The sequence below is a fragment of the Branchiostoma floridae genome, chromosome 1 (assembly GCF_000003815.2).
Source record: "Branchiostoma floridae strain S238N-H82 chromosome 1, Bfl_VNyyK, whole genome shotgun sequence".
Taxonomy (NCBI): Eukaryota; Metazoa; Chordata; class Leptocardii; order Amphioxiformes; family Branchiostomatidae; genus Branchiostoma; species Branchiostoma floridae.
The window spans coordinates 34,873,630-34,888,313 of record NC_049979.1 but is presented as its reverse complement, the minus strand read 5'-3'; the positions used below and the strand labels follow the sequence as shown (position 1 = coordinate 34,888,313).

The 14,684-nt window shown below is 44.8% G+C and overlaps 4 protein-coding genes across 4 annotated transcripts in view; all 4 read right to left on the bottom strand.

Moving 5' to 3' along the window:
• The window catches only part of LOC118427349, a 22,830-nt gene extending 20,448 nt beyond the window's left edge, over positions 1-2,382 (bottom strand). Inside the window, exon 1 of the mRNA XM_035837133.1 lies at positions 2,059-2,382. Coding sequence (XP_035693026.1) covers positions 2,059-2,378 — 320 coding nt within the window. The 5' untranslated portion in view covers positions 2,379-2,382. The remainder of the gene's footprint in view (positions 1-2,058) is intronic.
• Positions 2,383-5,320: 2,938 nt separating this feature from the next.
• Positions 5,321-7,727, bottom strand: LOC118427276. The gene is made up of 3 exons (XM_035837007.1): positions 7,089-7,727; positions 6,378-6,809; positions 5,321-6,093 (listed from the first exon to the last, which is right to left on the bottom strand). Exons 1-3 carry the CDS (start codon positions 7,576-7,578, stop codon positions 5,321-5,323), a joined length of 1,695 nt encoding a protein of 564 aa, XP_035692900.1. The 5' UTR covers positions 7,579-7,727.
• Positions 7,728-10,451: 2,724 nt separating this feature from the next.
• On the bottom strand, positions 10,452-12,726 carry LOC118427200 (dentin sialophosphoprotein-like). The gene is made up of 3 exons (XM_035836877.1): positions 12,265-12,726; positions 11,611-12,037; positions 10,452-11,321 (listed from the first exon to the last, which is right to left on the bottom strand). Exons 1-3 carry the CDS (start codon positions 12,724-12,726, stop codon positions 10,852-10,854), a joined length of 1,359 nt encoding a protein of 452 aa, XP_035692770.1. The 3' UTR covers positions 10,452-10,851.
• A 498-nt stretch (positions 12,727-13,224) lies between these two features.
• Positions 13,225-14,684, bottom strand: part of LOC118422184 (prolow-density lipoprotein receptor-related protein 1-like) — a 23,508-nt gene continuing 22,048 nt past the window's right edge. Inside the window, exons 18-19 of the mRNA XM_035829703.1 lie at positions 14,071-14,487; positions 13,225-13,737 (exon numbers count right to left, since the gene is read on the bottom strand). Coding sequence (XP_035685596.1) covers positions 13,634-13,737; positions 14,071-14,487 — 521 coding nt within the window. The 3' untranslated portion in view covers positions 13,225-13,633. The remainder of the gene's footprint in view (positions 13,738-14,070; positions 14,488-14,684) is intronic.

The following is a 14,684-nucleotide window of genomic DNA, read 5'->3' as shown; positions in this document are numbered from 1 at the left end:
GCAAAAGGTAAAAAGTGATTTGAGTACCCAAATTTACTTTGTAACTTTTCTACATACGAATGAAGGCTCACCTGGGGGATAACCGCTAACCGCTAAGCGAACCATTCGGTAACCGCAAAAAAGCGATCCCTTACGATCGGACTTCCGAAATTTCCAAGAAAATGTGCGTTACTTTCAACACTTGAATCTCATAGTAAAACCCGTGGGCAAAAGGTAAAAAGTGATTTGAGTACCCAAAATTACTTTGTAACTTTTCTACATACGAATGAAGGCTCACCTGGGGGATAACCGCTAACCGCTAAGCGAACCCTTCGGTAACCGCAAAAAAGCGACCCCTTACGATCGGACTTCCGAAATTTCCAACAAAATGTGCGTTACTTTCAACACTTGAATATCATAGTAAAACCCGTGGGCAAAAGGTAAAAAGTGATTTGAGTACCCAAAATTACTTTGTAACTTTTCTACATACGAATGCCTGGCGGATAACCGCTAACCGCTAAGCGAACCCTTCGGTAACCGCAAAAAAGCGACCCCTTACGATCGGACTTCCGAAATTTCCAACAAAATGTGCGTTACTTTCAACACTTGAATATCATAGTAAAACCCGTGGGCAAAAGGTAAGAAGTGATTTTAGTACCCAAAATTACTTTGTAACTTTTCTACATACGAATGAAGGCTCACCTGGGGGATAACCGCTAACCGCTAAGCGAACCCTTCGGTAACCGCAAAAAAGCGACCCCTTACGATCGGACTTCCGAAATTTCCAAGAAAATGTGCGTTACTTTCAACACTTGAATATCATAGTAAAACCCGTGGGCAAAAGGTAAGAAGTGATTTGAGTACCCAAAATTACTTTGTAACTTTTCTACATACGAATGAAGGCTCACCTGGGGGATAACCGCTAACCGCTAAGCGAACCCTTCGGTAACCGCAAAAAAGCGACCCCTTACGATCGGACTTCCGAAATTTCCAACAAAATGTGCGTTACTTTCAATACTCGAATCTCATAGTAAAACCCGTGGGCAAAAGGTAAAAAGTGATTTGAGTACCCAAAATTACTTTGTAACTTTTCTACATACGAATGAAGGCTCACCTGGGGGATAACCGCTAACCGCTAAGCGAACCCTTCGGTAACCGCAAAAAAGCGACCCCTTACGATCGGACTTCCGAAATTTCCAACAAAATGTGCGTTACTTTCAACACTTGAATATCATAGTAAAACCCGTGGGCAAAAGGTAAGAAGTGATTTGAGTACCCAAAATTACTTTGTAACTTTTCTACATACGAATGAAGGCTCACCTGGGGGATAACCGCTAACCGCTAAGCGAACCCTTCGGTAACCGCAAAAAAGCGACCCCTTAAATATGTGAATCCCGTACGTATATAAACGTACTCTGCAGAACAAGGTTAAGATGAAGACAAAAGTCTAAAACCGGTGTCCTTGTTTTAATGTCTTTAATTGGTCTGATTATACAATACGCCCCTTTTAACACCACGGCCCGTGCAGATGGGAAAATGGCCAGATTTGAACAGGTGGTGAGGAAATGACACAACCCTAGCCAAGCAGATAATTACGCATGTACCGGAATCCTAGAAACAACGTGGTTTAAACCGCCACGTTATGTAAAAAAAAACGTGTCGAAATATGATCCAAAGTAATGTGCAGTTAGGCTAATGATTCAGACAATTTGCAGACACCCTCCCCCCCTCCTCACACACACATAGAGGTCCTAATATAGTGATAGTTTCTGCCCAAACTTCAAGGACTCTTTCCACTAGACGGCGATCGCGCTACGCTCTTACTGCCACCTTAAACAGATATGTGTAACCGTCGATTTCATACTGAGTACATCATGCATAATGTAAAATTGTGACTGAAAAGACAACAAAACACACAAAGCGTTTCGTTTTTTGTACAATTCGTTGAGCTATCTGTCAAATTTCAGGTCGCAGAGAGAGCGTGGCGAGAGCGCCGTCCCAGTGGAAAGGGGGTAGTACTGCTTTGTTTACAGTGAAGTTAACGTTACACATTACGAAACATATTTTATTCAGTCTCACCTACACCCCTGACTGCACGGGCAGTGTCTCATCCCCTCTGCCGGCGGTTGCTCGCCCTGGTCCGGTCCACCTTTCCCAGTCGCTACGATGACAGCCACCGTGATCATGACCACCAGGAACAACAGTACGATCACCGTGCCGATAGTAGCGGGTTTCCTGCGACCGCGCTCCTCGGGTGGGTAGTTGATACGAAAGTTCCAGGTCCGCTCGACACTAGCGAGGCTAACAGGGGTGGACGTAATAGAAGAACGCCCCACTGAAGTATAACTACACGCGTCGACATCGAGTGTAAGGGAGTTTTTGTGGTCACGGCCCGGCATGTTGTTGTCGCGCACTGCGACAATATGGACCAAACTAGTCCTTTAGAAAAAGCAAACATGAACTTTGCTCTTCCGTGCGGCCTTCAGACGCGTTGTGTAAATATAGCGTGGAATGAGTCATATATTTATATATAATAACCAGGTAGCTTAACAAGTCATTTTCTCATCGATCGATGTAACTAAACACATTCTTTTTTATCTTTACCTTTTAGCTAATTAAATTTTTATAACATTTTCAGAACCTGATGTCCCGAGCGAGCCATTGTTACGGTGATAGTTCGTGTTTTTTAATAATTAACCTACGCACGGTTCCCCCAAACACCTACTAATGTCTACGTCACACTTCAAACCGGAAACACTAAAGACGTAAGAAGAATAGTCGTGGGCGTTACTTTTTTACTTGTATAGTTTTATGTATAAATTTCTCTTTTTCATTTCCACAAACAGCCTGGCCGGGCCCAGGTTTGGAAATGTGACTTAAACCTAACTGCTATTCACAAAAATGTTCAAAACGGTTTGGTTTGCATAAAAAGTACGCTTTCTAGGGCGTAACACACCAGTTTTGTATAATGAATACACAAGTTGCGTTATGCCGTACAGTGATATTTGATCCACCGGGAAGACGTACCTAAGGGCCCGGTCACGTACGTCGCACGCTGGTTGTACGTTCACTTAAGCTAAGGGCACAAGCCGCCGTACGTGCAATTTGTCCGTACGTTTTTTGGGGAGGCCACGTCTGCCACGTATTTCTGAAAACGTTCAGGCTGTACATGGCAGGCGCGTCGCCAGCTAGTAGTACTGGCACGTTTTGGCACATAGACAGCACGTATTTGCACGTACGATGGGTTGTGCCCTAAGCTTTAGGCCCCCTTTCCACTAGGACGGCGATCGTACTGCGCTCTCACTGCGACCTAAATAACATATGTGAAACCTTCGCTTTCACACTGGGTATATCATACAAAACGTAAAAGTGTGATTGAGAAGACAACAAAACACACAAAGTGTAACAAGATTCATTTATTTTCGATACAATTCGTTGAACGATGTGTCAAATTTTAGGTCGCAGAGAGAGCGCGGCGAGAGCGCCGTCCTAGTGGAAAGAGGGTATAACTGAGGGGGGTCTTGGGATAGTCGTGCACGTGTCCAGCAAACGTCAGCTGTCTTAATTAACACTTAAGGCTGCCTTAGACCCTTATCGGCGGTTGGTCCTGTCATAGTCTGCTTGATATTTCTACAACATCAACATCAAATGGCGACCTATGACGTGCCGACTCACCGAAGGTAGGTAATCATTTCTTTATAAGTGAGAAAGTTGGCGTTTTTGATTTAAGGTTGACCTAAAGGCTTGGCTTTATAACCAACCACACACGGAACACAAGTCTTATTCATGTTGATAAGTTGATAAGTACGACTGTGTTGGATTATTCTATGTTTGCCCGCAGAGTTATCACATAAAGTTCACTCAAAAGTAGCCCGCCACCATCCACAATGACTGATGCAACCTCTCACACCGATACCCAAGCGGACCCCCAAGATCTTTTTTTTTTCAATAATCCCAACTATTCCCTTAAGGTTCCGGTTCGGAGTTTCTTTTACGATTCGAGGCCGATTTGACTGTCTCTGAAAAAAGCACTAGCGCTTCTCAAAACATCGTTTTTCGGACAATTCGATGTTTCCGATAGGAAAGGGTGCCTTGTCGCTGACCGTCAGACTCATTTGACATTTTCTGTAGAAATGTTATTTTTGGTAAAAACCATCATGAAAATACAATTGTCACCAAGAAATTGCTAATTTGGAGGCTTTTTTTACAGGCCGCTTCATGAAAAAAATGAATTTTCCTGGGATAATGACTAATATTGCAATGAAGGTCAAGAGTTCTTCTGTATACTGAGCAAAAAGGAAGAAAAGTTATCCGATACGTTTTCCGCGAGCTCCGATGGCGCTAAAATACCCAAAACGCGCATAGAACGCACGATCTGGGTAATCAGGCGACGAAACGCTTTACCGCTATCGCGCGCACTAATACCAGGGAGTGTTCGCCGCACGATCAAATCTCCGACACCATAAAACGCTACGTATACGAACAACAAGCATTTGGGGAAGTATAAAAGATATACATTGCTAAAGCGACAGCCGGAAAATCTAGAGCCAAAACTATAGAGACAACCTCTGATTTGCGTCTTATTCTTAGGGACTATTTAGATATCTGGACAATTGAAATTCCGAACCGGAACCTTAAGTCAACAGCATCGACGCAGACTTGGAGGAGTCAGCTCGTACTGGTCTTGTGATAAGGAAAGACATTTCATTAGTTAAGTAAACTTAATCAAACCGATCACTTATCTAAATGGAGAAATAAATTCCTTCAATGCATAGCAATAGATGGATTGAACTGAAAAGTGTTTTCTTGACTAAAACAAAACTCCAAGGCAAGTTTTAATACAGTCAAGTGACAGAAATGAACTGAATGTAGAGATGAAAATCTCCATTTTCTTTTTCATTTTTCTAAAACAGGGATGAACAAAACAACTTTGTTTAACAAACATTTGAAGCGATTGAGAGATTGTATGCGATACACATGGTGTTTGTATATGTTAACGTATAGGTAAAGTGTTAAACAATAATGGAATAAATTGAAACTATAGGAATGTTTTTGTGAATTCCAGAACTTACTTACATGTATTTGACAGTTACATAGCCGAGTATTCTTGACAAAACGAGAAGACTGTTTTCTAGAAACAAAATCGAAGTTTGAAGAGTTTCTAGCAGCAAAATGCAGGTCAGACTGCGTTAAAAATTCATAACGGACCTTTTGGTGACAAACGTTGTGTTGAGAGATTGATATATAGCGCTGTGTGATAGAACTCTTGTTCGAACCCCAATGATACATTTACCGCATGCAGCACGTGCATATAATACACCTGTAGTATGACATTGCCACATCAGTCCTCTGGTCCAAATACTCCAGGCGCTTCTTTCAGAGCCACGCGGACCAGTTCTTCCCAGTACCAGAGCTTGATGTAGGTCGCGCGTTCCTTCTCATCTTGTACCGACTTGGTTAGGGTCTTCTGGATGTCTTGCAGCTCCTCCAAACTTAGCCCATGTGTGTCGGGTAACTTGTAAGATGTGCGATGGGGCACGGCAGCGATAATGTTCTTGATAACTGGGTACTGGAGAACATGCGGTGCGGTAGTGGCGAGTCTGGATCGAAGGGAGTCGGCATGAGCGAGAAGCTTTTCCGCATAGTCTCTCTCAAGACAGAGCTCTGCCCCCAGCTTGTCGACTGACGACATGACTTCTTGGTACTGAGCATCTTCTGCGTCCTTGTGTTTCGGCGATGTGGTGGTTGTTGTAAGAGACACTCCTCCTTCAGTAGACGTTGTCATCTGACTGTCTGTATCCGCGCCGCTGTTGTCGGGTGCTTCCATCTCTTCTCCACCGCCAACTGGAGGATAGTGCTCTGGGAAATCGCCTTCTCCGGCAGCAGGGCGTTTGTCTGCTGTATCTGGAGCTGTGACTGGTAGGCCGGATGCCGAAGACGCTGCTTTGACGTCTGCGGCGTCGCCGGCAGTGGCTGGCGGTGAGCTGTCCTTGCCGCTGTTGTCCGATGGTGCGTCCGGCTCTTTTTCCTGGGAAACATCGATCTTGTCATTCTCCAGCTCTGGTTTCTCTTGTAGCTCCGTCTTGACTGTCCCCTCAGAAGTCTTGGCTTGGTCTGAATAGTAAAAATGTAGATTGTAGGGAGCTGATTTTGTCGTCCGTATATTCTTCAGAACTTAATGTTAACTGAATTCATACAAATTATCATGCATATCGTAAGTGCTTTGGTAGAATGTACTCTCTTTAACCATTTGTAAAATTTTCTCTCTGGAGTACTTTGATAAATGACGAATTTCCAAACTGGAGTAGAAAGTAACAAAGCAAGGCAAGTCAGGAGCCGTAAATGAAAAGAGATTTAGATGTCAATTCTGTACAGAAAGAAAATCCAACGACTCTTACCTTGACCCTTTAGTAGCTCCCTCTCCCTCTCCGGACCATCGGCAGCACGGGACACTTGAAGGGGCGTCACGTCCGTGTTACCAGAGGAACGGTGCGCGTCGTTTGGTGGGACGTCCCTGTCTTCGTTAACAGCAAACTCGTCGGCTGTGGCTGAAGTTGAGGCTTTGTCTGAAGTTGAGGCTTTGTCTGAAGTTGAGGCTGTGTCTGAAGTTGAGGCTGTGTCTGAAGAGTCTTGTTTGACGTCTGCGATGTGACCTGCGACGGATGATGGTTTGCTGTCCTTAGCGCTGTTGTCTGGGGATGTGTCCAAATGTGTTTCCTGGGAAACTGCCATGGCCAGTGCTTTGCCCTGGTGATTCTGCAGCTCCGACAAAGTCTCTGGTTTCCCTTGTGGGAATACCTCAACGATTCCCTCTGGAGGCTTGGCTTGGACTAGATAGAACGATAAATGCCGTATAATGTTGAGTACGTATTATCCTTTTCTTAAGAATATGATATAAACTGCTGTCACTTCCTGAAAACTAGATATTTTCAAAAGGCAATGCCGCAACAGTCTTCTGTGAAAATGTATGTCCATGTCGTTTCATGTCTGTCATGTATCCTTGCGCTGTGGCCGGAGTAAAAGCTACCAAAAGTATCTTTGATTATATGGCCGTGAAATCATAACAATCAAACTCACACTCCATAGGAACAGAAACAGACGCCTCTTACCTTGGTTCTGTGTAGGCTGGCTTTTCACCTCCGCGCCGTCGAGAGTAACGGACACTTGTAAGAACACTTCCTCATTCCTCCGCCCGCCTTTGCTGGGTCGGTCCATGATGTACCACCACTTCTGTGGTAAACCGTCCGCTGACTCTAGTGCGGCTGCAACATCGATGGAGAGCTCACCCACTGTGGTGTCTTTGCAGCGCTTCGCCTTACGAAGTTTCAGAACCAGTTGGTCTGTTGGCGACCATGGCACGAACTCCGTAGACTGCTCCCAGATCAATGCATCCGACTTTTTCTTAGCGGTTTGCATCTTTACCTTGCCATGGCGCATTGTCACTAGATACTTGCCCTGACTCTTGCGACCGACTTTGCCCTCGTGGACAGTTACGCTGAGTTTTGTCCCGCCTGTCTGTCTTTTACCGCCAGGCCTGAGCAATGAAAGCACGTGTACCACTGAAAGGAACGCTGACGCCGCCATGTCGAGAACCCCCATTTTTCAATACGAAACATGCAAATTTACTTTGACAAAACGCGGAGCTCGAGAGATCCGTGCGTATCCTCGGTCAACAGTGGCGTTATGTTTGGTTGCTGTGCTACAGCGTGGATAAATGCAGTTCTAGAACACTCCGTGACAATCGCGAGCGTTACCAGTCGAACCGCAGGTCACTGTAGAACGCGTTATTCTCTGAAATACGGCTTACGCCGGGTCACGGACTGACCCCACTGCATGGGTGTAAACAGCAGCTTATTTTGCAACAAAGACACCTTTATATATACATAATGTTTATACTTTTTCGTATCTACATGATTTGCCCAGCACAGCCAAGTGGATATTTATTGCATTGCAAAAGATCAGCCAACGTTGTGGCCCCTAAAAAAAAAGCAATTTTCGGTCTGTGTATTTGTGATTATCTTTTCTCCAGTTGGCCGGGACACAATCAGTTTTGTCCACAGTCGGACAGTCCAGTTCCTCACCTTTACATTGATACCAAAGTTGAAGGATAAATTTGAGGAGAAACGGTTTTGCCCCCAAATTAACTGCGAACATGCGCAAATCACAGTGGTGAAGTTTCAGTCTGGTTGTAGCTACCCAAGCACACTACCCTGCGGACGGACCCAATTTTTATACATTTCGCATTGTGTCACAGACCTCATTAATTGCTACAAGAATCTGAATGGGTGTGGCTGTCATATGCAATATAATAAGTGACATGATGATAATCAAACACACATAGACACAGAGTTTTAGTACAAAGTAAGAGTTTTTAAGATTCATCATATTTTGAGTCAATCTGTTTCGAACTCCTGGTCCGAACCTGGGTTCGAACGGTGGAACCCAGCCGGTACGTTCCATGTTCGTGCCGCGGGGGTCAGGCCTAATGTTGCAAGTTCAACCAGCATTTGGAAAAGTTTATATAACTAACGGCTCAAGTCTTGCCGTCGCAAATAGATTTCGGGAAGCCCACCAAAATAAAACCAACATTATCCAGAAGCCAGAATAAGTAGGATTCATGTGCAAGCGCAATGATGTCAAAACATCATGTCTGAGTTTTGTAAAGCATAGTGAAAGATCAGTGTGTGCGGTTTCTCTTTCGAAAAAAGACGCCAGGGAATTTGACATGGCTGTAGTTTTTTTGGGGGCAAAACCGTTTCTCCTAAAATTTACCCTTCAAGTTTGGTATCAATGTGAAGGTGAGGAACTGGACTGTCCGACTGTGGACAAAACTGACTGTGCCCCGGACAACTGGAGAAAAGATAATCACAAATACACAGACCGAAAATTGCTTTTTTTTCGGGGGCCACAACGTTGGCTGAACTTTTGCAATGCAATAAATATCCACATGGCTGTGCTGGGCAAATCCTGTAGATGTGAAAAAGTATAAACATTATGTAGGTCTGAGGTATTTTTGTTGCACAACAGGCAGTTGTTTATACGCATGCAGCGGGGTCAAGCCAGGACAAACTGCGTTCTGGCCTATGACCCGTCCAGAGAAGGCTGCGCAGAACGGATGCGCATAGAGCTCTGCGGTTCGACTGTTACGTGGAACATGGAATTGATACTCTTGACCCCAATGACCCCGAAATGACATAATCCAGGTAAGTTAAACGTTCCAATATTGTGCTGATCGTGACGTCATAGTGACGTGCGACATTGTCTTTGACGTAACTATCTTTTATAGCGATTGGAATATCTATATACATTTTCTTGTAGTCTTCATGGCGTTCTCGTTTCTTCGCATATCCGTTCATACCACCTTTCGCAAAGCGTGTGTATTCGCTCATGTATTTCATCAGTAGGTCTTTTTCATTTGCTATATGATCAAATTCTGGTATCGTTAAAATCTAGAAAGAAATATATTGTAGTATGACATTTTATTACTGTCATAAAAGTACTCTCGGGCTTCAAATCGATATTTTGACGCGTTGACAAAACCTTTTGGAGGCGGACGGACAGATGAACGATCTATGTTTTGATTCCGAATGTGCTCACTACAGACCCACGTTTACAGCATTAGATGTACATAAAGCAAGTTTCTTGATATTCAATGTCTAATGTTTTCTATCTCTGCTTCGTCTCGGCTTGATGTTTAATCCGTGAAGTTTTCATTATTGACGAATGGTAATAGACAAGGAAATACCGTCTATTTGTTAATGCAACGAGCGTTTCAAAAAGACTTTTCACCAGCAACGATTACGACCCAACCCCTACAGTGAAGTCAAGGGAAGGAGTTATTTCTTTAAAAAGTTTCATTATTTAGAAACAAAACATCGAACTACACCGAGAAATGAGTTCCCTCACTATAAAAGTCAAAGAAAGGAAAAGATTATTCTATTATAGGAGGTGACATTTAAACGAGAGGAGAAATTCACAGCTTTGTTGAAATTCACAATGGAGACAAATGATGAAATGTAATCAAATGTAGTGATGAACAATCTTCATTTTATTTTCTCCCTTTTAAAGACAAACTGTCCAACCCGAAAATTGAACCAACGGGATGGAACAACTTTGACTGAAATACAATTCAAAAGAGGCATGCGCATGGTGTTTACGTCTCTTCACGTGTAGGTGAAGCTTCTCCCAAATGTTAACTGCATATTGAATAGTTGATGAAATAACAGCGACTTTACAACAAGGACCTTACATCTGCAACAGTTACAAAAGCTGAGTATTCTTGGCAAAACGAGTGGACCGTTTACAGGAAACAAAATCTTTTTTATATTTCGAGCATCTGGCATGAAAGTGCAAGTCTTTTCTCAACTGCAGACCGAAAGTACAGCTGGGTCAGTTGAAGATTCATAATGGTTCTTCTTTGTGACAAAACGTTGTGTTGATTGATTGGCTGATAGCGCTGTGAAATAAAACCCTTTTTCAAACTTCGATGATGCATTTAACGAATGCAGAAAAATGCATATCACAACTAAGTATAAGAATGTCACATCAGTCCTCTGGCCCAAATACTCCAGGCGCTTCTTTCAGAGCCACGCGGACCAGTTCTTCCCAGTACCAGCGCTTGATGTAGGTCGCGCGTTCCTTCTCATCTTGTACCGACTTGGTGAGGGTCTTCTGGATGTCTTGTAACTCCCTCAAACTTAGTCCTTGTGTTTCGGGTAACTCGCAAGATGTGCGATCGGGCACGGCAGCGATAATGTTCTTGATAACTGGGTACTGGAGAACATGCGGGACGGTAGTGGCGAGTCTGGATCGAAGGGAGTCGGCATGAGCGAGAAGCTTTTCCGCATAGTCTCTCTTAAGATGGAGCTCTGCCTACAGCTTGTCGACTGACGACATGACCTCTTGGTACTGAGGATCTTCTGCGTCCTTGTGTTTGGGCGATGGGGTTGTTGTTGTAAGAGACGCTCCTCCTCCTTCAGTAGACGTTGTCGTCTGACTGTCTGTGTCTGTATCCGCGCCGCTGTTGTCGGGTGCTTCCGTCTGTTCTCCACGGACAACTGAAGGATGGCGCTCTTGGACATCGCCTTCTCCGACAGCAGGGCGTTTGTCTGCTGTATCTGGAGCTGTGGCTGGTAGGCCGGATGCCGAGCTTGTTGATAACGCTGCTTTGGCGTCTGCGGCGTCGCCGGCAGCGGCTGGTGGTGAGCTGTCCTTGCCGCTGGCGCTGTTGTCCGATGGCGCGTCCGGCTCTTTTTCCTGGCTAACATTGATCTTGTCATTCTCCAGCTCTGGTTTCTCTTGCAGCTCCGTCTTGACTGTCTCCTCAGAAGTCTTGGCTGGGTCTGAAAAGTAAAAACGTTGAACGTACATTGTATGGAGCTGTTTTATCGTCCGTTTATTCTTCAGCACCTAATGTCAGGTGAAGTATACAAATTGTCATGCATATCGTACGTGCTTTGGTAGAGTGTACTCTCTTTATCCATTTGTAAATTTATTTCTCTGCAGTACTTTTATAAATGACGACTTTCCGAATAGGAATAGAACGTAATAGAGCACGGCAAGTCAGTAGCTGTAAATGAAAAGAGATTCAGATGCCAATTCTATACAGAAAGGAAACCCAACGCCTCTTACCTTGACCCTTTGGCAGCTCACTCCCACTCTCCGGACCTTCGGCAGTACCGGACACTTGAAGGGGCGTCACGTCCGTGTTACCAGAGGAACGGTACGCGTCGTTTGGTGGGACGTCCCTGTCTTCGTTAGCCGCAAACTCATCCGCTGTGTCTGAAGTTGAGGCTGTGTCTGAAGTTGAGACTGAGTCCGAAGAGTCATGCTTGACGTCTGCGATGTCGCCGACGACAGTTGATGTGTTGCCGCTGTTGTCTGGGAGCGTGTCCGCTTCTTTTTCCTGAGAAACTGCCACCTCCTTGACCTGGTGATTCTGCAGCTCCGACAGAGTCTCCAGCTCCTTTGGTACTGATGCCTCAACGGTCCCCTCTGGTGACTTGTCTGAGACTGAATAAAACGATACAATGTCGTATGAATTTGTTTTTGTATTGTCCTATTTTTCGATGTATGATCAGAAGTGAACTGCCGTCACCTCAACAGAACTAGATATTTTCTTCCGAAAATGATTTTTCACTTTTTTCTTAAATAGAAATGTCCTTGTCATTTCATATGTATCCTTGCGCTGCGACAGAAGTAAAACCTAGCTCCGCCGCCACTTACTATGTATAGGAACAGAAATAGACGCCTCTTACCTGGGTTCTGTGTAGGCTGGCTTTTCACCTCCGTGCCGTCGAGAGTAATGGACACTTGTAAGAACACTTCCTCATTCCTCCGCCCGCCTTTGCTGGGTCGGTCCATGATGTACCACCACTTCTGTGGTAAACCGTCCGCTGACTCTAGTGCGGCTGCAACATCGATGGAGAGCTCACCAACTGTGGTGTCTTTGCAGCGCTTCGCCTTACGAAGTTTCAGAACCAGTTTGTCTGTTGGCGACCATGGCACGAACTTCGTCGAATGCTCCCAGATCAGCGCATCGGACTTTTTCTTAGCGGTTTGTATTTTTTCCTTGCCATGGCGCATTGTCACTAGATACTTGCCCTGGCTCTTGCGACCAACTTTGCCCTCATGGACAGTTACAGTGAGTTTTGTCTCGCCGCTCTGTCTTTTACCGCCAGGCCTGAGCAATGAAAGCACGTGTACCACTGAAAGGAACGCTGACGCCGCCTTGTCGAGAACCCCCATCTTTAAATGGGAAAGTGGGAGATTTCCTTTGACAAAACTCGGAGCTCGAGAGATCCGTGCGTATTCTCGGTCAACAGTGGCGTTATGTTTGGTTGCTGTGCTACAGCGTGGATAAATGCAGTTCTAGAACACTCCGTGACAATCGCGAGCGCTCCGTGGAACATGGAATTGATGTAGCCTTTGTTCGAATATAGTGTTGTCACAGTGACGTTTAACATTGACTTTGACTTTTATATCAATTCAAATATTCAGATATTGGCTTTTAGTGTTAGTTGCTTTTAGGGTTTGTTAGCACCATTCGTTAGAAAAGAATTTCCGTCATATCACATTGCACAAACGTGTACACTTGCCGACGATCTTCATCCACATTAATTTTGCTGTTTGACTATATGTTGACACAAATGCAACGTAAGAAGAAAGAATTTTCAAAGCTTTATTCACACAACAAAAAGTACAGCAACTTTCGTAAGGTCAGCTACAGTACTCCAAATAAAATACAAAATCAATCTTAAAATTCCACTTCTCATCTTTCAGGTGGTATCCATGAAAAGAAGCTAAAACATGTTGTTTTCACCGATTTTCATCACCTCATACCTGATCCTATACCTCTATTTTGTACTTGAGTAATACTGGTAGTTGTTTGCCATACATTGTATCATGTACAATTGTCGTGCAATAAAGTTCTCTATAAAACCTTAAGCATATGATGAACCGGCCATATATTGGCCGTAGATAAACACTTGAAAGGTGATAAAACGACGATGAAAATGGCAAACGTGTTTAAGAAGGTGTTCGAAATGGAACATGAAAAAAAAAACGTTTCTCATAAAAATCCCACAATATGAGTCTTTAATTTTAAATAATAAATTAACCACGATCGTGTCGCATTGTCGAGACCATGACTAGACTAGAAAGCCAGGCGATAGAGAATCTGCCCGCCGAGCGCAGCGGCTGTCATCCAAACCACAGCCTGGTTCTGGGCCCCACGGCTCCGAGCATGGAACTCTCCAACTGGAAAAAAAGGGAATGTTTATTATATTTAGATACCTAGGGGTACAGAGACGAGAAAGGCAGGGGGCGAGGTAGTGCTAAGTGAGTTGATTCATGAGTAAGGGTGCACTTGGGAAGGAGCGAAAACGCAGCCACTGGGCAGAAGAGAGTGGACAGCTGCGGTGGCCCATCAGCTGAACGGTGCGGAGAAGAAGACGAAGAAGTGTACTCTAAATTTGTAAGCAAAAATGCTGAAATATTCCATAGACGGAAACACATTCATCAAGATTGTGTGTTTGTTTGTTTGTTTGTTTTACGACTGTGGTGGTGAGAGAACGTCATCGGTCTTCGTACCTGTTTTGTCTTCGAATGACCCTTGACCACTTGTGGGTTCGGCGGTCGTCCCTTCCTGTGCTCCTTGGCCACCTGTGGGGCCCTCGGTCGCTTCGTGACCACCTGTAGGACCCTCGGTCGCATCTTGGCCACCTGAAGGACCCTCGGTCGCATCTTGGCCACCTGTGGGCCCAGCGGTCGCTTCGTGACGACCTGTAGGACCCATGGTCACCTCCTGACCACCTGTAGAACCCCCGTCACCTGTCTCTCCATCATCTTCCACAGGTGCGGCGAGTACACAGCTCTGCTCGTCCTGCTCCCCCAAACAGTCCGCGTCACCGTCACACCAGAACGCGTCAGGGACGCATGACGCGTTACCGTAGAACGACGGACAGCTGTAGCTGCAGGAACCCCACTCACGTCTCAGAGCCTCCTCAACTGGATGAATGAATGAAAGAATTGGCTGGATGAATGCAATGATTGAATGGAATGAATGGACTGGAATGAATGGAATTGGAATGAAATGAAGCGAAGGGAATGGAATGGATGGACTGCAATGAATGGAATGCGATGTAATTGAAAGGGGTAGGGGTTCCATGTACTTTTCCAGGCCCTCCTTATTTGAGAAGGTTCCG